Genomic DNA, 23864 nt, shown 5'->3' with positions numbered 1-23864 from the left:
CTCTAGGTAGTAGAGTGAGTCTCTGTTATGAGGCCCTTCCGAATCATATTTCAGGGTGCCTAAGGCATCCAAAGAAAGATCCTGGGTGGGTTGCAGTTACATTCAGATTCCATGGCACTCTGGTTTATCCAGACTTCACGCCTCCTACTTCAAGTCTGAAGAAAGCAGAATTCATATAGATTACTGGGACCTCCCATTCCCTGCCTTTCTTGTCTGACTTTCTTCCAGAAAGTCATTATTGCCTTGGTGATGGAAGGCCCACAATTCACCTCCAGGTGTTTCTCTGAAGAGACATTAGCTATATCTCGACAGAATTTTTACGTAACAATGGCAACAGGAATGTTACCTCCTCTACCTTATAATTGACAGTGCACACAAGAGTCCCCAAGAACATAAGATAGTTGCCATGCATGTCCATGTTGGTGAGGATACATACAAAGAGGAAAAACCTTTGTGTATGTTCTTTTAAGCCTGACCCAGAGAGAAAAGGCTCATATCACCAGAAGTTGCTAAGATCTCTTTTAAACAATTAAGCACAGAAGCCAGAGAGGATTCCTAAGAATTGTCCTCCATATTGTCTGCACCAGTGTAGAGTACATCTTCCAAAAATCCACTCGTTTGTAATCTGTCCATGTGAACCTATTTTGAGGAAGAGTCCTAGCATGGTACTTATACAAAGGGTGTGGCTCTGTCTCCAGTTACTTGTATCCTAAAAGGAAAGGGAGGTTTGACATTCTCAGACACATGTAGAAGTTCCTGTGAAGATGGAGAGAGAGCTGGTCTAATAAATGAAACAACAGGCCAAGGACCACCTAGAGTCAGAGCAGCTGAACAATCCAATGATGCCCCCCATCCTGACTTCAGACTTCCTGTGTGTAGAATTGTGAGAGAACGGGGCTGTGTAGTTGTTAGCCACAGACTGTGGGATATTTTGTTATGGAAATCTTAGGAAGATATTATTCCATAATGGACATTGTATTCAGATTTAGTTTGTATTCTTTCTTAAGATCAAAACTAGATTGAATGTGATTTCCAAATAAGCTATATTTACATGCTAAATGTGTTGTTATGAGCTAAATGACTCCTACAATCAATGATGAATTCCAGCAAAAGAAATTCACACATGGCACATAGATCATACCCAGCAATGACGGCAGGGCCTGATTTCAAACAGTTGACAAATTACAGGGAGCAAACTCACATTTCTCAGTTATGTGAACAGTGCCAATAAAAATCCACCTTAGGGAATTTTAATGTGAGTGTCTTTCAGAATAAAAAAACATATTACCCAAGCCCTTAAGCATCCCTTTCTTGCAGGTATTAAAAACTTCAAATGGAAATAGCATAAGCCAATAGTAATAATAATAATAATAATAATAGTAATAAAAATGCGTAACTGAAAAGCAGAACTTGTGAAAACAAGATTCTAGCCCAGACACACCCACAAAATTCAAAGTATCCCACAAAGATTCAGGGCAGTCAATTCCTAGAAACAAATGACCTCTGTTGAGTTTGATTCCAAAACAGACTCCACATGGTGACAAGGCTGCAAGTTGTCTACAGCTGGTACCAACCTTCCTGCTCAGGCCTGTGAAACCAAGAGAGGGCTCCTGGTTTTTAAGGGCACATGGCACTGTTATTAGTGAGAACTGAGACGGTAACCTGGCATCATTTACAGCACCCCCCGGCCAAGCAAACCTGGCTAATGCCTTTTTCACTGACTTGTCCAAATGAAAAACTTGTATAGGAGTTGACAATGGCTTCTGTGATGAACTACCATAACCATGGTGGTGTAAGTGAACGTAATTATAGTCTCTCCCAGTTCTGGAGAGGAGAAGTCAGAAATCAGTATTACAGGGGCTAGCTCAAAGTGTTTGCAGAACTGTACTCCCCTCTGGACACTTGAGATGATGACCCTGTCTTTCCCCGTTAGGGTCTGGCTGCCACTCCTATCTTAGTATGGACCCATGATTCTGGTATTCAGGCAATGTCTTTCAAGTCTCTGCCCCGGATTTCCCTATTTGTGTGTGTGTAATTCAGACCTGCAAAGCTTTCAGAAGTACTACTGAAACATACTTAGGGGTCACAGAGGTGCCACAGGATGCCCCTTGTATCTCAAGCTCCTTAATGGGGGTCGCAATTTCATGTGGACCCATGCCAGATCCCAGGGATTGGAGGGCCACCAATTTCCTATCTGCTATAGTATGTCTGAGGTAATACTGCCAGCAGCACAGGAGCCTGAACCTCCAGAGAAAAGAAGAACAGATGCTCTAGACAAGCTAAGACATGGGTCTTCACTCAGTTAATCATACTTCTGCTGTCTTCCAGGTACAAAGATATCCCTACAGACGTGAAGCAGCACCAGGGACATGCAGAATCCCACACTTGCTTTTCCTTTGTAATAGGGTCAGAAAGCTAGTGACTGAGACAACACATGTCACACCCCACTCATTTCTATGCACATAACAGTTGTGCTCACAAACCTTGATCATTCACCGTAGTGCCTACTCTAGAAGTCATGGACCATCAAGACATGGGTATCAGAGTAGAAGCAGAAAAATACCATTGGTACTGGAAATATTTGGACAATGAGAAGCCATTATAAAGTAATGCAAAATCAGTTGTTGCAAAGATTAGAAGACTCAAGTTGCATATGGGGGTGCATATGGGGTGGGGGAGTTGTACGGGGACGGTAAGAGGCAAAAGACACATATTCATTCAGCATTTTTACCTAGACCTAAAATCTACATACATGAGAGGACATGAACCCTGGCAAGCTATAATTACAATGCATAAAAAGGTTTCAAACTAGGTGTGGCAATTTTGCATTTCTTTATAAACTTGTAAATTATGCATCCATGTGCATATATAACAACACATATGTGAGACAATTTGGGAAATTATAACAGAATATGAAAAGAAAATCCAAACTATGGAAAACATGGATATGGCCTCTTAACATTTGCTTTAGGAGAAGGAAAGGGAGACAGGGAAGAATGGAGAGAAGGAGGGAATGAGGAAGGGAGGGAGGAACAGAGAGAGAGAGAACGTGTGTAAGAAAGCGAATACACGGGGTCAATTTGACAAGATTGACTGCATTTTGCATTTCTTAATCATACATATCAGGTCCTACAATGTCTCCACAATACACAGGAAACAAAAAGAACCTGCAGCATAGGAGTCAAATCATCGAGGATAAGGATTATTTTTCAATCACATTTCCTTATAGCACACATTTATAGTTGATATTCAGTCAGCGTTGAAAGAAGCCAAAAGCAAACATTGACAACTACATATAACAAACCCTGTAGACTTACAAAAGGAAACACAGAAGCGTGCTTGCTCTTAGTAAGATGCTGAGTGAGGCACAGAGGGGAAGGCTGAGCCTGGCTGAGGCAACACATCCCAGTCAGAAGACAGAAATCACATGTTGGGGAAAAATAATGTAGACATCATGGAAAACTGATAGTATCACAAACTATAATAAAGCCCGAGAAACCACACACAGATAAATACTGGAATCTTTATAGTCTGCACAAATTTGCTCTCATTGCTTTTATCCAAACAAATGTTGAGCATTACCACCTATGAAATTTGCATTTGGGGCACACTTTCCTGGTATGTCTACTTTCTGTGATATAGTTTACCATCCCCATTTTCCCAGGGTAATTTCTAATTGCAATGCTGTGTTTTGTATTGATATAATAACCTTTATATAATTTGCCACTCACACATTCTTTCTTTATTTCAGAAAGCATCTAATTTCTTTTCATTGTTTTTGATGAATTGTATGCATGCGATACACTTCATTTCCTGCAGTCCCTTCTTGGACGTCTTTGCATCATTTCATCTCAGCCTTTGCATGTCTTATTGACAGAATATCTTCTGCATATTATGACTTTGACTAATGTTAACCCTGTACTTAATTGAAAATAAATCTATATGATTTAGAATAAGCTGTGGTTCATCTATAATTGGTTCACAGTACGAACTCTGACTCTTTTACTGTTTAGTTTTCATATTTTTCTTGAAATCTAAACAATAATGATGGCTAGTGTGTGTAGGTTTTTTATTAAGTTAGGAATATCACTTACTCCTATAAAAATCGATTTCATTTCCCTATAAACTCATTCTCCATTTCCCAAATTCTCAATACTGATCTATCTTAATTCTATTTAGACATGCTGTGTTTACCCACCTGCAACTATGTACTGTAAATATTACACACAGATGGTCTTGGAAACAAGGCATGACTGTATTTTTCTCAAAATAAATTTTCTCCCTAAAGTTAATATCCTTGCTGTATGTGTAGTCACTTCTGGTCTGTCTCACTATGCCCACTTGCAAGTTGGTTTTTCCTGAACATGAGCTAACAACTCAGGTACTCACTATCATTGGTTTTCTAGAGAATAGCCTTTGGTGGTTCTGTCACCCATGTTGTCCTAGGGCCTGCAGTGAACCCCGTGACTCCATCTTGTGTACAAGCCAGCTACTTCAGTTCTTTGCCAATGGAGTCTTTGTGTTTTGGACTTAATATCTTAAATCACACACTGTTCATACAGTCCCCTGCATTTCTTTATTTTTCCCCTCTTTTGACAATGGATTTTTTTCTCACCTAATATATCCTGATTTCAATTTCCCCTCCCTCTACTACCTGTTTCTCCCCACCTCCCTGCTCGTCTGGATCCACCCTATTTATGTCTCTCATTAGAAACAAACAGGTTTCTAAGGAATAATTAATACAATACAGTGGTATAATACAATATGATAAAACAAAACTAACACATTAGAATAGCAAAAAACAAACAAGAAAGAGCCCAAGAAAAGGCATAAGAAACAGATATAGATGCAGAGACCCACTTGTTCACACACTCAAGAGTTCCATAAAAATACTCAACTTGAGGCCATAATATTTATACAAAGGACCTGAAGGATAAAAAGGTAAATATATATTAGAATAAATCAAAAAAGAAAGAAGGAAAAAGAAAAAAGAAAAGCCTGACAGCACATTGTGAGACAGGCAATCCCTAAGGATGCCACTGAGCTCTCTTTCTGTTGGGCATCTGCTGTGGGGCAGGCAGTCTATCTCAAGAGAGGTGCGTTTCCCTACTAGACACTTATAGAGTAAACGAAAATTTCACTTGCAATTGGTTGTCAATTAGAGATAGCTCTTAGGTTAGGGATGGGGCTTGCGCCCACTTCTGCTTTCATCTCTAAGGATCCCATCTGGTGCAGACCCACGCAGGCCCTGTGTATGAGTTTGTATGTGTGCCCATCATGTTGATTTTCTTGGTGTCCCCCATCACCTCTGGCTCTTACACTCTTTCTGCCTCCTCTTCTGCCAAGTTTCCTGAACTCTGAGGAGAGGGATTTTATGGAGATATGGCATATATAACAGCAGGTATCAAGGTCTAAACGCTCTGTGTCCTGTCTGGCTGTGAGTCGCTGTATCATTTCCCATCTGTGCAGGAGAAAGCTTCTCTGACGAAAACTGAGCAAGGCAATGGTCTGTTTCCTGGCTGGAATGGAGTCCCTTGATTTCCTGTCCCACAACTTTTCTTTCTCTTTTGGGATTTTATTAAGTTCATTTTCTACATTTGCCATTGCTCATATACTTTAAAATGGTTTCTGAAGGCTTTTCAAATAAACTGAGTCTTTAAATAGTTTCCCTTTGCTTCATGAATGTATTTTACTGTCTTTCTGTCTGTCTGTCTGTCTGTCTCTCTCTCTCTCTGTGTGTGTGTTTGTGTGTGTGTATCATACTTCTCTAGTGAAATTTCTTTTTAAAATAAGTTCTGTCGTTCTGTCTGAAATTTCCTTGGATACGTTGATCGATGCCATTTGAAGCCATTTTTGGCTAACTTTGCTGGTTGGACTAAATGCAAGCATTGTTCAACTGTTTGTTTAAATCTGTCACAGTGTCTGCCTGTTCTTGCATTCCCTCTGCTTTCCTGCACCAACACAGTAAAGGTAAAACACATTGATAAGTTGACTGTTCTGAGTGTGGCTGAGCTGAAGATGGGGCACAATTACCTCAGCCGAATGAGCACTGAATGAATCCCAGACAAGGTTTACTCTTGGAGCATTGACATTCAGCGGCCCTTTATCTGTTGTTTCACTTTCCAAGATTTTAGGTACATGAAATCATCTGTGGTTTGAAAATATTAAATGGGAAAGTTCCAGAAATACAAATTAATGAAACATTAAGGAATTTTAAAAACTGTTTTCCTTAATTTTCATTTATTTTTAAATTTGAATATAATTATATATTCCTTGTCCTCCCTCCAGTCTCCCCTATGCCCCTTCCTGATGCTCTTTTCAAATTCATGATTTTATTCTGTAATTGTTATTGTTATATAATGCAGATAAGCAATATATATTCTGCTAAGTCTAATTAGAGTTGCTTATATGTGTATTTTTAGGACGAAGAAGTATGATTCAAGATTGTGTCTTCTGTCTATGACAGGGAAATCACACCTGCAAAGTCCCAACAATATGTCTGCTTAAGCAAGACCTGAACAGTGACAACATCAGTTGACACACTGACAAGGATTGGGAAAACTGAATCAGGGTGAGCCCATAAATGTTCTTCATCTACAGGCAGTTAACAAATGCTCATAGGGGAAGTATTAGACTTCCCCAGAGATGAGCACACTATATGAACACAATCATGAAGCCCAAACTTTCTCCCAGGATGCTATCTATGATCATGTATGATCTCTCCTACATACATGAGAGTAGTCTCCAACCTCTGAGTTGCTTACTACATGTCTCAGTTATAAGACAGAGGTGGTTTGGGGTGCCTGTCACCCATGTAGAAAGGGAGAGACCATATACTTCACATGCTTTTGTCACTGCATATCCTTGCAATTGTATGGATTCATATAGACTAGTGTGTGAAGAATGCATGTGTGTGAAGGGAGTATGGGGGAATAGAACTTCATACAACCTTGGGGGACAGAACTCAAAATCAGATACCCTCCTACATCTCTTTCCACCATATTGTATTATTTCTAAGCTTGGTTGACCTGGGATCTCCCAGTTTCAACTCCAAGTACTGGGATCAGGAGCATATGTGCAAGCCAAACTCTTATGTGGGGCATGGGATTCCAAAGTCAGTTCTTAATGTCTATACAGCAAATGCTGTAGCCTTTGGGTGATCTCACCAGACAACTGTACTATTTCATTAGTGCTTCTGCTAACCAGTTATTATGCCTAATTTGTTAACTAAACTTGCTATGATTGTGTACATGTGGGAAAACGAAGTACTTATAGGATTTATTATGCTCAAGTCAGTCACCCCCTGGGTGACTCGGAATGTATTTCATGTGGATAAAACATGTTAGCAATACTTTCCATTCACCTTAGTTCCTAAGATCTGGCTTTTCAGTTTTCAATCAAGAATATGCTTGCAATTTACATTTTCAGAATCTCAGTAACATGGTTAAGTAATTTTACCCTGTTTGAGACTAGAAATTTTAGAGCTGAGCCCTCAGAATTTCAGAGTTTAGTATTTATTACAAGAAAGAGGCATCATGTGTTCACGATGAGTTGAGACTCCAGTGTACATCTTTACCTTACTGCCCCTGTCAATATACGGGTCCTCTTTTTCAGAGGCAGTTGGCCTATCAAGGCTTAGCTTCTAAGAAAGCCCAATAGTTTTATACTGTTTGAGTTTCTTCAGTGAGGTAATGGCCTTTAAATCTTTTCTATTGCTCCAGCATGACATATCTGGTGAGAGCCACAGTACTCACTGACATTCTGTCTTCCATCTTGCACTGAATTGCTGGAGCACTTTGCTGAATGCCATGAATGTCGGGCTTTTAATTTGTGCCATTGTATATTCTTTACACCGTGTCTCTTTCTTCTGAAGTAATTATCTCTAACCATTATCTAGCTTTCTTAATGCATTTTAGTTTACAATTTTCTGCATTCCATTTACAAAGAGAGGATGCTTTGGGTTCTTGAAAATTTTTACATCCATCATCTATCTATGATCTGTCTAGTTGGTGAGCCAATGCCCCCTTCTCTGTCTACATATATAGTGTATATACTCAAAATGTGAAGACTTCTTAAAGGATATACATTCATATATGTCTATATGTAAACAGATAAAAAATGTTCTCTTTCTTATGTTCCTAGATGATTCAGAATTAAACTACTTGCTGAAAAATAGGTGATCTTTAGTTATAGATATATTTTCTTAAAAATTATATATTTGAAATTTAAGTATTTATTCAAATGATGATTGAGATTATTTTAGCAAAGAGCTATGTAAGTATTCAACTTATTAACATAACATCCCCTAAATATTTATATCCATGTTTGTACAGAATACACTACTCTCAGAAGAGAATTCCTCCATTCAAACTTCTCTGTGTGTTCCCTAGAGTATACCTATAGAAAAGTTGAGTGTGCCTAAAAGTTGAATATGACTGAATTAAAATAAAAAAGTTAAATTGCTCACTCAAACAATATAACATCATCATGTGGTATTATTACTTAGTGTCTTAGTTAGGGTTACTATTCTTGGGATGAAACACCAAGATAAAAACAACCTGGGGAGGAAAGGGTTTATTTTACTCACAGTTCCATAGGACAGTTCATCACTAGCACCAGTGCAGACAGGAACATGGAGGAGTGGCCATGGAGGAGGGCTGCTTATTACATTGCTCACCTTGGCTTCATCAACATGCTTTCTTGTAGAACATAGGACCACCAGCCAGGGACTGCACTACCCACAATGGCCCTGGCCCTCACCTATCAATCACTAATTAAGAAATGCCCTATCACTGGATCTTATGGAGGCATTTTCTCAACTGCAGTTCCCTCCTTTCAGATGACAGTAGCTTGAGTCAAGTTGACATCAAACTAGGCAGACCACTCGGTGAAAGGAGAATAGCAGTGAAGACAGTGAGACATGATGTAAATAGACCGAGAATTTTTATCTAATAAAGAAGCAACATGCATAGTCTTAAAGCTGGTATGGCAGAAGTTGTATTTGGCACATGATCTAAGTAAGAACAGTGCCTAGTACAGTTGTATTCAGAGTTGCTCTGTCCACTTCTATCATAGTGCTGAATAAATCTAGGATGACAGATGGCTCATGGGTTCATAGTCATCAGATGAAGAGTTTCAATTCATTCACTCTAAAGAGTGTTAGGACCATGTGACCCATTGTTTTTCATTTATTTTTCTCTGGGGCTTCCTTTTCATTTTTTTTTTACCTACTCTTTAGGCAACTGGAAACTCCCAGCTTTCACAATATATATTATCTTACCCATATAAAAAGTGTATTATCTAAGTTGGAAACAATGAAGTTTCCTTGTGTGCCAGCTTAACTCTGAGTGTCAGCATTTGGGAAGGGGCAGAACAAGTAAAGGAAATGGGATCATGACAGAGAAGCCCAAGTCTGCACCACATCCTTTAGCAGTTATGTCAGGTAGTGCCAGGCCATTTTTAAAACTGAAGCAGAAATATATTCAGATAACTGAATTAACCCTCTACTTATCCACTGCCTGGGAATTGTCAGACAGTATTTGCTATTGGCTTATAGATATTTCCTGACTTCATTTCATGAAACTAATTGATCTACACAGCTGAGGAAAAACATTCACATCTATCTATCTATCTATCTATCTATCTATCTATCTATCTATCTATCTACCTATCTGCTTATTTATTTATTTGAGACTGATTGAAAAGCAGAAATTCAAAAAACGCCAGAAACAAAGACTTCAAAACACTTCATTTACTTCTGTTGTTTGAGGTGAGTGGTTTTATTCTTGTGTTTGTTGTTTTGAGCAGAGGTGACTGTGTCTTCACAGTTGAGGATACGAACAAACTTAAATAATATTCCTGAAAACTCTGAGCAGTATCCATCATACTGGATGAGTTGGCAACCTGTCATTAGCTGAGACTCCACCCCTTCTGGGGAACCACTCTTGACTAGCAAGAGTCAGGGCACTGGAAAGTTGTGTCACTATGTCTCCAAACAAAGCAGGAAGTAGGGTTAATTGAAGGGCATCGGAAATTGTGGGCAAATGATTATCCTCTTTCCCTCAATAGCATGATAATAGGATGAATCTGGATACTTAATTCCCTGTATGATCTGACAGAGGGTGAGCTCCAGCTCCAAAAGCAGCTTGGCCTGTTCCTTTACTTAGCAGTCTTCTTAAATTCCCACCTCCTGAACCCTTATCTTCAACAGACTGCACATTCTGACCTTAAACTATAGCATAAATGGCATTACAAAGAAACATTTGCAGTCATTTATAAAACAAGGGTCAATATAGGAGTATCATAGACAGTTCCAGTGAGTACAATGCTAGATAGAGATGAAGCAGCCACTTTCCGCCATACCCTGGCTGAAATTGAGCTTGACCACATACGAATTGAGCACCTTGGTGAAGCCGCCTGTGCCCTGAGCATGAACTAGTCAATGAGATTAAATTGCACCCAAACCTTAGTGATTTTCTACAGCCGAGACATTGCTTTCTTACAACTGAATGCAGGGAAGGGAGCACAATAAACGTGTGGTCATTCTTATTGCTGTGATTGGCATTATTTTTTCACCACGATTACATTAAATAAATACCAAATAAACACCAAACCAAGTTCATATAGGAACCATGTTTTTAAAAGATAAAGAAGCAGGGGCCATTCAAGCTACGACTGAAGGAGAAGTAAGCAAGATGCTTAAAATTCCAATGCTGACAAGGACTTCAGGGATAATCCACAATTTTTGAATCTCCTTTTCAAAAATGGACTGTGGACAAAATTGAGGTCCAGAGAGGTTAAGTGGCTTGTTCAGAGTATCATGCATATTATTCAGAAAAATGTCTGAGGCATGACTAAATCTGTTTGTGTACAGTACAAAAATTAAAATAGGTAGGTAGTTTGGAGGAAAGGAACACAGGACATTCTTGGGGACGATCTTGTTTTCCTAACTCTGTAGTTATTCCCTGCTCATGTGCGATGCCTGCATTTTCTGTTGATCTTGGCCAGTTAGTGAAGTGACATTTCTCAGCCCTCCTTGCAACTGTTTCAGAACACAGTCAGTGGAATTTGATTGAGAATGGACGCTCATGCAGATCTCTGCTCGCTCTCCCAGTCTACTCTGAAAAATGTGGGGTGAGGGTGGGGTCACCATCGACTAAAACTCATGGTGCTCCCGAATGTCAACATGAAACAGAGCCCCACAAATCCTGCCGTGGAATGTCAGACATGGAGAAGTGAGTCTTATGTGTGCTCAGTGAGTGAGTGAGGAGAGGTTGTCTGTTCATGGGAGTCTACCCAACTTGGTGAGTATATTCTGGAATTGGTGAAAGCCCAGCCAGGCTCAGTGTGAAGCACACCTACTCAACTGCAAATCCTCCAAGAAGCTTCAAAGGGAGTGGAATGAAATTATTTGAACAAACTGGTATATGCATAGTGTTTGGCTGGAATCCTGACCAGTGAGCAAGACAAAAGAGACTAGAAGCAGATGAGGAAGGAGGCCTACTTGGTTTCCAGGCTGCTGGTCAAAGTCTTCATCTGAGTTTGTATCATGTAAGGGAGCACAAAGAAACTCATCAACCAAACACTGTGAGAATGTAATGCAATAACAGCAAAAACATAGGACCCTCACTCACATTGCATTCATTCAGCTTTCTAGTCAGTCAGAAAATATTCATTGAAAACTTGCTATTACTTGGACATGTGAATAAAACACATATTGTTAACAGATGAAAGTGTAACTGCTTCAGATTCTGCTGATCTATGTTGGGACTACTCAAGCTCTCTGATTAGCATTCACAGATAGTCAAGATTCCATGCTAATGATATTCAAATGAGCAGGCACAGCTATGTGTAATATAACTTTATGATGGACATGCCTAATTCATTGACCCTTGAAAGGATATTATCAAATCCTTCTGCTTCCAGAAAAGTATGATTTTAAAAGCATGTGATAAAGACAAATGGGAGATGATGTTTTGGAGTCATGATTTCTTGGAGCCATGTGGGAGATCAAAGCTCTCCCAACTCAATAAATACAAAGCATTATTTAAAAAATTAATCAATGTGACTATCTCTTTGGAATAATTATTCTAAATTATTAATTAGTTAATCGTTCTTTAGATTCTAGAGCTTTCCAGTGGAGGGTAGTTATATAAGAGCATTATGACCCATTAGAGTGTGTGTTATAAATTGACTTAATTCATTTTAAAACCTAATCTCATATTTATAAAACGAAGCAATGTAAACCCGAAGAATCACAACAGATTCTTTAGGCAATGTCACCAAGGGTTTAAACTTGTCTTGGATTGTGTAAAGAAAATCTAAAAAGATGAATTCCCTAGAATATCATAAATCTTCTAGATGTAATGAAGTAATAATCATTGATTTATGAATCAGAAATCTGTCATATTCAAAATATGTGATAACTGAGGTAGCAGAAAATGGGTGCAGTGTTGACAATGAGTCATGCAAAATGGAAGAATGCTTTGGTGGGTGGGAGGCACTGCTCTACTCAGAGCATGACATATACAGACATGACCAGGAAGAGTGTTCCTAGACATTGCCACATACTTCAGCTGGCATTGACACGAGCTGAGAGTCAATTTCCAATCACGGATAGGCAGAAAAAGAAGTTGATACCTACCATAGCTTCTGACAATGTTTTATGCCCATAGTGACTAACTGTGGAGTGAGAGAGACCAGACATTTGAAGTCACAACAGGCCAGGGGTGAGAGAACACACAGATTTCTGTTTTTCTGCCTATCCTCACTGTTGTGAGAAACAGCCAGGGAATTTATTTCTTCTGGAAACCAAGGGCCGCAAAAGCAGATTTTGAGCTATTTCCCTGAAGATGATGAGGGGTGAACTGAACTTTCCCTTTTAGTCTTTTGGCCCTGTCCAGTGGGATTCCATATGGTGGCAAAACTCCAGACTGGCAAATGCAACTATTCAGTTCTCTGGGAAGCTGTGTTGTTATATTTTTCTGAAATAGTTCTGCCCCTAAAACAAATGTCTTAATTGAGGCAAGAATAAATATGATGATATAATCTCAAATCAGTTATGATAACACAAAGTGGAAGAGACAGAGGCATATAATGGTAGACTCTTCCTATGCCAGGAAATGACTGGTCTTCTGCAGGCATGGCTGAATAACAGCATGCCAGAACATCTGCCACCATGTCTAGTTTGAAGAGGTGCCCTGTAAGGGATATAACACTAATGCTGGATTCTCAAGTCACTGATCAAAAACAGGTTCAATTTCTGTTATTAAAGCAGCTCTTGGATGCTTCTCTTTGTATATTATAGTATGTGTGCCTGAACTAATAGTGAATAATTCACATGAAGCAACTTCTAGGCATATGTATATATGGATGGATATTCTTGTGGCAACAGTAGAGTTTTGCATCAAACACACCATATTCATTCAGTGTATGTAAAGAAGTGACTATATTCCCATCTCTACTCGAGGCTTTCAAAGACTACATTGCTGATGCCTCTGTTAACTGGTAGAATAAGGCAGAAGTGTCCTCCAATTGGCAGTATTTGTTTATTGTGATCCAGACCCTCGCATAAGGTCTCCCAGGAAATATGACCTCATAATGAGGTTTCTCTTTGTAACAATCCCACAGAATATTTAGAATTTCATCAGGGGTCCACAAAGATAGATCAATACCAGTAACTGTAATGGGTCTTTTTCCATCCCACCAGCCAGCTCCCAAATAATCATATGGAGACTTTTAATTATGAAATCTTCGCCTATAGCTTAGGCATTTTCCTAACTAGTTCTTATAACTTAAATTAACCTATTCATATTAATATATGTTCTATCACATGATGTTACTTTTCTTACATCTTGCCACGCCTGTGTCCTATCCATGTCTCCTGGCTTCTCTTGTGTGTTTATTTCTCTCCCCAAAAATCCTGCTTATACCTCGTGCCTAGCTATTGGCCATTGAGTTTTTATTACACCAATCACAACAATACACCTTCAAACAATGTACAAATATCTCACAACAAATAACAATGTTTGACTGACATCATACAGTGAAGAACACCCTGCCCCCACTGGAGTTTCTTAAACTCTGTGAAACTCACTAAGAGAGGAGAAGAGGAACATCCTTCCACAGGTGCTGGTTCAGCCTTGATGCTTATCCAAAGTCAAGACTTGACTGGAATCTGAGACAGAGGAACTGTATAGAAGAGCAGAAAACATAGAGACTGCAGGGGCCATGTGAAGGGGTGAGCATTTCAGAGCCTGCTCACCCTAGCCCTGAAATAGTCACAGGACTGAGAGAGGACATTTTCAATTGTCTCCTTAGGAGCATTTCTGAGTCTACCTCATACCTCAGTAATATGAACTTTAAAAAGACAAAGAAGGAACTGGCAAAATGGATCAGGGCTTGCCATCATCTCTGAGGACTTAAATTCTATCACTAGGACCCAAACATCAAAGGAGGAGAACCAACTTCCTGGGATTATGTTCCGATCCTCCCACATGTCATGGTATGTGCACAAACACCCCCACCCTTCACACATTGTAAATAAATGTAACTTAAATAAAGATAAAAAAAGAGTGAAACATACTACATGCCAAGAGGTTAGAATATGTGTGACTGTGGTTTATATTCTGCCTGGTATCCTAATGTAGTGAACAAGCAAACTGAGAGAAATAAAACCCAGAATGATTGCCATATAATGAGGGAATACTGATTAGAAAGAGAAGTTATAGTTCTGAGAATCCCTTCGGGCCACCAGTCAGCCTTCCTAAGGTGATAGGAATTTCCTTCTGTATGTATGTTTTTCTTAATGGCTGATGACTGAAACACCATTGGCCAATATGGCAGGAAGATAGGTGGGAATAGGAGATGAGGAGAATTCTGGGAAACATAAGCAGATGAAGTTGCCATGTGGAGACCAAGAGGATAGGATGCACCAGATTTTCTTTGGTAGGATAAGGCCATGTAGAAATGCATAGATTAGTAGTTATGTGTTAATAATTAAGACAGAGCTAGCCAACAAGAAGCCCAAGCCATGGGCCAACAGCTTTATAACTAATATAATATCTGTGTATTTATTTGGGGCTCAAGGACCTCATGGGACAGAAAGCTCAAACAACAGTTAGGATGATGGAATCCAAAGCAAAAGATTGAAGTGAGGATGGAGGATCCAATTATTTTTGTCCATGAATAAGTCAAGAGAGAGCTACAAGGGAAATACCAGTGTTTGGGGAACCAAGAAGCAGCTTGACACCATCAGAAGAGGCAGACGTGTCGAAAGTAATGGGGGAGATGTGTAAGAAACTTGCATGTGAAGGAGGTCATGGTCTAGCAAAGGGAGCAACAGCAAGCCATGCCCAGCCATGCATAGAGCCTGCAGAGGAGCCAACTTCATCGGCATCCCCTTGACTTTGACTTTTCCCAAGAATCTCTGCATCTATTACTACATATAGTCAAGAAGTCTTAAAAACACTTGTGATTTTTATCCCAACTTCCCCATTAGTACATTATCAAAATAATCACTTTGTACGTGTTTGCAAGAACTGCACACATACAACTTAAGTCGCTCAAGAGTAACTTGCAATTGAAGCGTCCTTTATCCTTTGGTTAGTTACTTTTTATTTCGCTGTGATGAATTACCTAACAAGGTGAAATTTAAGTGAGAAAGGCTTCATTCTGACTCACAGTTCAGAGAACCACATTCATTCCCTCATGGATCATGGCAGGGAAGCCTTGGTGGCAGCACCAGGAAGCCTGCCATTCATGCTGCACCCACAGTCAAAAAGCAGAAAGGAACCAGAAAGTCAAGCTGGCTTAAAAAGCCACACTCCCACCTCCACCCTCTAGCCCATTGTCCTGGCTTTCTTTCTCTGGCATGGCTCCATCTGTAAATGTTCCACAACTTTCCCAAACAGAACTACCAGCTGAGGACAAGTGTCCAGACACAGAAATCTACAGAGGATGCATCATATTCAAATTATGGCAACCCCATGCATTTTGTTATGGTTTGCCAAGGAATATGGGCATTATCTTCCATAACACTTACTATTAAAATTAAAAAATTAAAGGAATAATATTTGTATACTTATAAAACACTAAGATTCTATCTTATCTACTGACCTTCAAGTTTTTGACTTGTGTCAAAGTGTCACTTATAGTATGAAAAAAGTATGCTTTAAAAATCAGTTTGGACTAAGAATTCACTAGATAGACATTTTTATATGTTCTCTTTTTGGATGAAGCAACTCTTTATTCAAACACACGAACACCATATGACTATAGTATCTGAAAGGTCGAAACTTGATTTTTGTAAGATGTTTATCTAGGCTTGAGGGATGCTTCTATATGATGAGATTGTTAATAGTTTTTGATGGGTTGCCATGGAAACCCTGCTGCATCTTCAGTATAGAACTATCATAGACACTTGGTCCATTACTACTGAAGTCATGATATATTTCTTGGTTATAGGTTCACAGTAGGGTTCTTCAATGTCAAGGTGCAAGGTTTCCACTATCTTGATAAATGCCTTGAGAATGTCAATACCCTGGTTGTCATCAAATCCAGTTGATACATTTACCACCCAAAGATGACGTTTATGTCATGGAGTTTTCAGTGTGACAGTTGCTAAATCCTAATTTTCTATTAAATTTTCCCATCAATATTTTAGTTGCTTTTTTGCCTGTTTTTTTTTATTTTAACACCAACATAAGCTCAAGAATTCTTATCTGATTCAGTGTCCAATAGTCTGCTACTCTAACCATCTCCTGGCAATCAATTTCTCCATTTCTGCAGGGAGCCCACTTCCAGATGGTTCCTGTGCCCTGCCAGATTGTCATCTGTCTTCAAACACCTCCTTCCTTTCTAAAACTAGCTCCTTCAATCTGATGGAACATCACCCTTTCTCCATCTTGGAATCATCACTTCTCCAAAAAATACTGGCTTCCCACAGTGGGGGCTTCTGGTGGTAGATTTGTTCACTTTCCTGGAATTTAATGTTTCCAGAATCCCTAAACCCTGAGAGTTAGGAAAGGAAGAAATGAATAAATAAATGTGTTTGTTTCTTGAATACTTCTCTGCACACAAATGCACACACAATCACTGTGTGCCTGTGTTAGGGTGTGTGCACATATTCATGCCTGTGCAGATACATAATTCTATGAGAGTCCCTGTGTTCATGCATGTGTATGCATGTGGAAGATGGGACCACCACAAGCACAATTCACCTTTTATTTTTAATTGGTGGCTGGGTCTCTACTGGTCTGGAACTCGTCAAGTAGGATAAACTTTCTAGGCAGCAAGCCATGGCCCAGTGATCCATCCACCTGACTCCACTTCCCTACCATTGAGATTACAAGAGCCCATTACCCCTGCCTTAACACATTGGTTCTGCAATTGAATGTGGGTCTGAATGAGCCATTTCCCCAGTTCATGGCCCATGTTCCATAGATGAGAAGCTAGATACTGTAGGATGCCATAAGAATAGAAATGGACATATTGAATGGTCTCTATTTAATGAGGTTACTCAATACTTTTTAAAAATTCTGTTTAAATTTTTGTTTTAAATTGTCACTTGGTTCTCAGTAAAAAATAAATTATATACTTACATGAATAAAACATGATTTTATTATATGTGTACTCATTGGGGAATAGCTTCAAGCTACATAATCTGTGCATTACCTGACACATTTATTATGATTCTGTGGAGAGAATCTCTTTTCAACAGTTTTAAAGTACACAGTACATTTATTAAAACTACAATTATCAAGCTGTCTACCTGGAATTGTGCACACTTTGACTAACATCATTTTAACCCCTTCTGTATCTTCCCAAACTTCAGGATCCACCATTATATTCCCTGCTGCTTTGAATTTGTCACTTTTAGATCTACCTATAAGATATATCCTTCATTCTGTGCATTTCTGTTACTATTTTGTTTAACTTAAGAAGTGCCAGTAGCTTGCTAAACATTCTGGTTCCTTATTAATAACCTCACAGCTTTAACAGCCCATTAGATCACTAAGGCTATACACTGAACTACCGTGAGCAGGCAATTTTCTGTCCAACAAGATAAAACCTTTATAACGATTTATCCACTGTTGTCACTTAAAAAGCAAAAGTTACACACAACTATGGGACAACAGCAGTGCTCCCCTCCTTCAAGTGATTCCAGTCATGCTTTCCCAGACAGCATATGGGTAAGGTAGCTTTCAATTTTGTCAATGAAGAAACTGTGTCTGGCACAATATCCTAACAGACTAGAGGGAGAAAATAAGTGCTGGTGATTAGATCTGCCACTAAAATAAACAAGCACAAGGGTATCAAGCTTGGACTCCAAGTGGCAACAGAAATAAATTTCATTTTTCGTGGTTAATATTTTCTCTTCACTTTACGTGGCTTTTAACCCATGCATTTGTAGTTATGTAATGATGAACAATGGCAAAAGGTGTTGCATAAGAACATGATAGCCAGATGCTGCCAGCTGAACAATCAATACCTGCTCTAACTAGAGGGAAGAGATGCTTCTAGGCCTCAAGGGATGTGCCTTGCACTGTTATCATCTGATGAAAAGAAAGTCAGGATGATGTCCAGGGAATGAAAAGCCCACATTCAGGAGGAAATGGCTAATTGGAAATTAGAGGTGGTGAGCACATCAGGCAAGTCAGCTGGGAGTCCTGAGGGGGGCCACTGAGAAAAACGAATCCTGTTCACTGTGAGTAACAACTTTGCATGCCTCTGTCTTCAGCTCCTTGAGGTAGAAAACAAAAAATTAAGACAAATACATTGTACCTACCTGGATGAGAGACAGATCCTCAAGCTGTAATCTGAAGAGATAGTTTCTGCAAAATACAAACAGAAGACAGGTTACATTTAATAGGTCCCAAAAGTCAAACTCTGTAAGCACCATGAGAATGGCAGCTAAAAACAGGTAACGACATGGGGGACAAAGCTGCATCCTGCTACTAACATGGGATACAACTGTCTGACTTCTCAAGAGATGCGCACCTGAGGCAGGGGAGAGAGCAGTGGACTGTGCTGTGCGTGTGAGAGAGATAGATGTATGCTCCCACTGCCTGTTAGGGTTGCTGTGAATTAGGAAGAGGGCATGGGCACTTGATTCTGAAGATAAGTTTACTGTAAGGAAGATGACACAACTCTCCTTCCAAGGTCTACTATTGCTTCTTACCAGCATTCACTGGGTTTTCTTCTTAGACCCTGACTTCTAGCTGTTCCCCAGAATCTGTCTTACTGGTTGGGTTCAGCTTAGAAGCACAAACTTATCGGTTTGCCCAAGGAAATGGATACTGTCAATAGTTCGATAACCTTTGCAGTTCATATGTGATATAGAAATCAGAGACCAGAGAAGTACCAATTTCAATAAGGAAATGAGCAGGGGACACAGCAGAGCACAGACAAAGGACAGCAATATGAGGTACCATAGCCTCTGGACTTGTAGCTTTTGGGCAACAACTGATTGGCCTCTATCACAAGTGGTGCTTGTGCCTCCAGATAAAATCATGAAAGCCTCAATGGTATCAGGAAGAGGAAGCACAGTTGTGGATGAGAAACTAGCCATGCCAAGAATACTGGAAACGGGGGGTTATCCTATCTTTATTTGAGAGGGAGAAGCCACTTACATGAGAAGCCGAGAACCGGGGTCAGAACACTCTGATCTCCACACCAAGAGAGATGGCTCCCCAAGAGAGAGCATGCCTCCTCTCCCCAAACTCTTATATCCTGTCATTACTATGTACCCATAACTACTATGCACCTGTGACTATACCCAAGCAGGTGTTGTCAATGGTGCAGATGCCTAAAGATCTCTCCCTACACACCAGGGCAGTAGAAACATCATGAGAAGAAGAGATAGTCAACCCAAGTATACCTCAGGAGAAAACAGAACACAAAGGAAAGCCCACCTTAAGATACAAAAGGTGAAGAGGGCTCAGAGAAGTCAAAGAACAAAGATGTGTAATAACAGCTTGGTTTAAGGTTACTTTTGTGGCATTAAGAGAACAGTAACCCCTACAGTAATAAGAAACAATATTCACTGTCGAAGGGAAGAGTGTCATGTACACATAAGCTATAAGAAATAGGTACACCGCTCCAGGAATGTAGACAAGTACCAGCCAAAGCAGGTCAAAGTATAGTTTTGAGAGGGCTGCTTCTGCAGCTGTAGCTAGAGACAGGTAGACAGAACACTGAGGAGGAAGGCATCCAGTTACACAGATCCTGGGGAAGCAAGGGCTTGGGCTACTGTCATTCGTGCTGCACACGAGTAAGTGACTGCTACCAGGTTTTTCAAATGTTTTCTGAAAACTGTTTTTCAAAACACAGTAGTAGCCTGTTCACTATATTTTTTCTGTCTCTTCATTTTTTTCTCTCGGTATGCTGTGGAAGAAAGTTCTAGAAACCTTGGGTAGCAAGCCCCTGTGTGCAACATCAGACTTGAAACATTTTTGAAGAAAGGGAACACCATGTGTGTACCATGAAGAGACCAGTTTTCTAAAATGAATGTCCAATGAAAGGGGCAATAAGGACATCCCGCATATGTGTAAAATGAAAAAGACTATGGAAGCATTCAGACTTGCCAAGCATATGATCCCATGTGGTGACAGTGACAGCAGGACAATCCTAGGAAGGAAATTGCGAATCTACACAAAGCTGAGGATTTTAGACAAGAAGTTTAGTCAAGGCCCAGCCGTGCCACTCCCATGGTTTCTCTAAGCATTCTGCTGAACAGGACCTCCTAATTGGTGCTCTGACTGCCCAAGGCTTCCCTTCTATTACTGCAGTAACCTATACTATAGGAAAGCTTATGCAAAAGCTAGGACTGTGCAATAAGTCAACCCTGCCAAAAAAAACTGAATGACTGTGCTCTAGTTTCCTTGCCTATAAAATGTCAATAATCATCTTCAGTCCTACACTTGGAGAAGCTTTAAAGCCAAACACAAAACAAGAAACCATGACTGACCCTTTGTAAGCATACAGTTGGCTGTCCAAATGTCTAATCTGGTCATGAAAATGATTAAGAGTTCTCAACGGATCAAAGTTCTCAGCATATGTTCCACTGTGCAGGGAAATGGAGGAGCATCAAAGGCAGAGGACAGGCAAAGCCAACAATCTTCTCTGCTGGGCATCCTGGTGAGTTGTTGGTAGGAATGGGAATGGTGCCATTGAGTATTCAGAGAGTTGGCAATATTGTTTCTCTTGTCATTGGTTCCAAGATCAGTAAAGTTGTTTTTTTTCCAATTTAGCTAATTTCAAGTAAATATCTTCAAGTATTAGCAATATTTTGAGAATCATCATGTTCACAGATGTCTTAATATTGAAAGTACAGTACTGATCTCAGAGGATTGTTCCAGAAAATAACCCCATATCCAGAGAAAAAGTGACACATATCCTTAGACCAGGGGAAATTGCAGATGGTGGTGCCCATCTGACACACTGAAGTTTTGGGCATGATGGCTGGGAAAAAGATTCCAAGCCTTTCTCTATTTGAGGTAGGGATGAGAGGAGTACCAAGAGAGGAATACTACAGTCTCTGGTTCTAGTTGTCAGTGTTTTCCATAACAGAAGACACCCAAATTAAGATGATCATCCATATCATTCCAAACAAATTCAAATTTCTAACCACTGTTTCCTCTGCTTCTCACCTGTTGGTAGCCTTTAAAGTTAGTTCAACTCCCTTTAGACACTGCCAGTCAATTTCAGTATGCAATTTTTTTTCAAAGTGCCCGATGACTATGGCTTCCTCCCCACCATCTCCTAGATAATAAATTTATATGGCAGAGGTACTCAGCAAGTGATAAGTAGGGGCAGAAAGGAGATGATGTCTTCTAGGAACAACCCCACATTCCCTTGAGTCCCATCATCATCACCATCTCTACTCTGCTGCCCTGAGGAGGCATCAAGGAAGAAATGACTTGTCCTTGTGTAGTACTTCCTGAGTTATAACATGGGCACTGATGATTTTTAACTCATTTTCAATTTAAAAAGTACTCACTGACTACAAATCTTCTGGGAGCAAGCCACTAAGAAATAAACACCTCAAATTTGTAGAGGAGAAATGTTCTACAAATGGAGAGATGTAGTACAAATGGTTCAAGGTGGTAGAAAGTCAGATAAAGACCCTATCTTTATTTACATCTGTGTCTGGGACCTTGATAATCAACCACCCAAGTTCCTCTTCCTCATTTCACCTACACCCATCAGAAGCAGAAGCAGCAGCCCTTAGGATGTAGTCAATTCTCATCTCCAATTCACACTTACAGACACATTGACACATCACTATAAGATGATCAGGCCCCTGTGCTGATCATAAATGCATTTACTTCCAGACTATAGACCTTCACCTCTATGACTATAGTCTGGCTGTGACATATGTCTCCCCATTAAGAGAGAACAAGTTGGTCTGACGAATTTGATTACATGGAGCCTCTCTCCACCTTCATTATTTTCTTAAATTCTTCTGTGAACTACCTGCCCACATCTCATTTCAGGAAGGACCAGGCTCTGCTCTTACAAAACAGGAGAGTGAAGTATACAAGCTGCCAACATACTCAAATAATTGACAGTCCTTTAAATTTTACTTATTTTTTGCTTTTGAGATAAAATTGCATCATTTCCCCTTTCCCTTTCCTCCCTACAGACCTCCTCTTGTATATCCCCCCTTATTTTCTTTCTGATTTGCAGTTTCTTTTTTCTTTAGTTGTTGTTACTGTCATTGCTGGTTTGTGTGCATGTGTTTCTTTAATCCTAAATCATGTTCCTTTTTATTCAAAGGAACCATAGTGAATAAGTATAGGATGGAAAAAGCATCTGTTAAAGTGCATAAGCATGAGGACCTGGGTCCCGATGCCCAGCCATCGTGCAAAGTGCTGGGGAGTGATGCTGTAACTCTACAGCCTACAGTTGGTGTGGGAGGGGGAGGAGTTTGGAGATGGGATTTCTAGAACGCATTCATCAGTCTAGCCAATTGGGGAGCTCTGCGCTCAATGAGTGGCATAATCTCAAAAAATGAATTGGAAAGTAACTAAAAATAATTTCCTATCAGTTTCTGGCCTTACATACTCACACAAGCACACGTTACACAAAAAGGCTAATTAAAGAAAATGAATAACTAAACACCTATTGAAGTGACTGAGTTAATGAGTCGTAGAGTTGCATGAACATCTCAGTAATTTGGACAGGAAGTTTATTCCTGTGCCCGTGTGCTGAAGCCATGGTACCAGCTATGGCACAATTGTGAAATAGAGGATCTGTTAAGGGATGTGGTCATGCAGTAAAATGTTGGGTCACTGTAGGTGTGTCATTGAAGGAGCTACTAGGACCCTGGCCAGCTTTGATCTGTCTGTAACTTTGTTTCCCAACCAACACAAGGTGCAGAATTATCTACTACAACCTCCACCAACAAAAAAGGTGAAAATGGGCACAGCTGCAAGTAATGCAGTTGTGAGGTAAAGAATTGTCCTTAAATTATATTAACGACTTCAAGAAGTTTGTTAAAAAGCAATGGAAATGTATCCAACAGCCATTTAACAAAAATAAAATAAAATAATTAAAAATAAATATATCAAATGAATTCAGTAACTTCTGACAACTAGTTTAAATGGATAAATTTCCCTTAAACAACATTCAAAAACAATCTTATCAGATCTGATTGAACCTCATCATGTAAAACAGGGGAGATGGCTCTATTTGCACAAGTTCAGTTAATAAGTACATATGACAATATTTATAATTCATAGTGTTTTTCTTTTATTTTTGAAATGATAATATAGTTACATTACCCTCTTTCTCTTCCTTCTCTTATTTCTCCCACATACCCATCATTTTTCCCTTGAAAACTGTCATCTCTTTTTTATTAA

General features: G+C 39.6%; 1 protein-coding gene across 2 annotated transcripts in view; it reads right to left on the bottom strand.

Moving 5' to 3' along the window:
- Nucleotides 1–23864, bottom strand: part of Sema5a (semaphorin 5A) — a 427756-nt gene that overhangs the window by 195670 nt on the left and 208222 nt on the right. For both annotated transcript variants that reach the window (XM_040757698.1, XM_040757699.1), the window contains exon 5: nt 18788–18833. In XM_040757698.1, the coding sequence (XP_040613632.1) occupies nt 18788–18833 (46 nt within the window). The remainder of the gene's footprint in view (nt 1–18787; nt 18834–23864) is intronic.

This window comes from Mesocricetus auratus, unplaced genomic scaffold, assembly GCF_017639785.1.
Source record: "Mesocricetus auratus isolate SY011 unplaced genomic scaffold, BCM_Maur_2.0 Super-Scaffold_100015, whole genome shotgun sequence".
NCBI lineage: Eukaryota > Metazoa > Chordata > Mammalia > Rodentia > Cricetidae > Mesocricetus > Mesocricetus auratus.
Note: the sequence above shows the minus strand (reverse complement) of the source record. Positions and strands in the feature narration are given on the sequence as shown.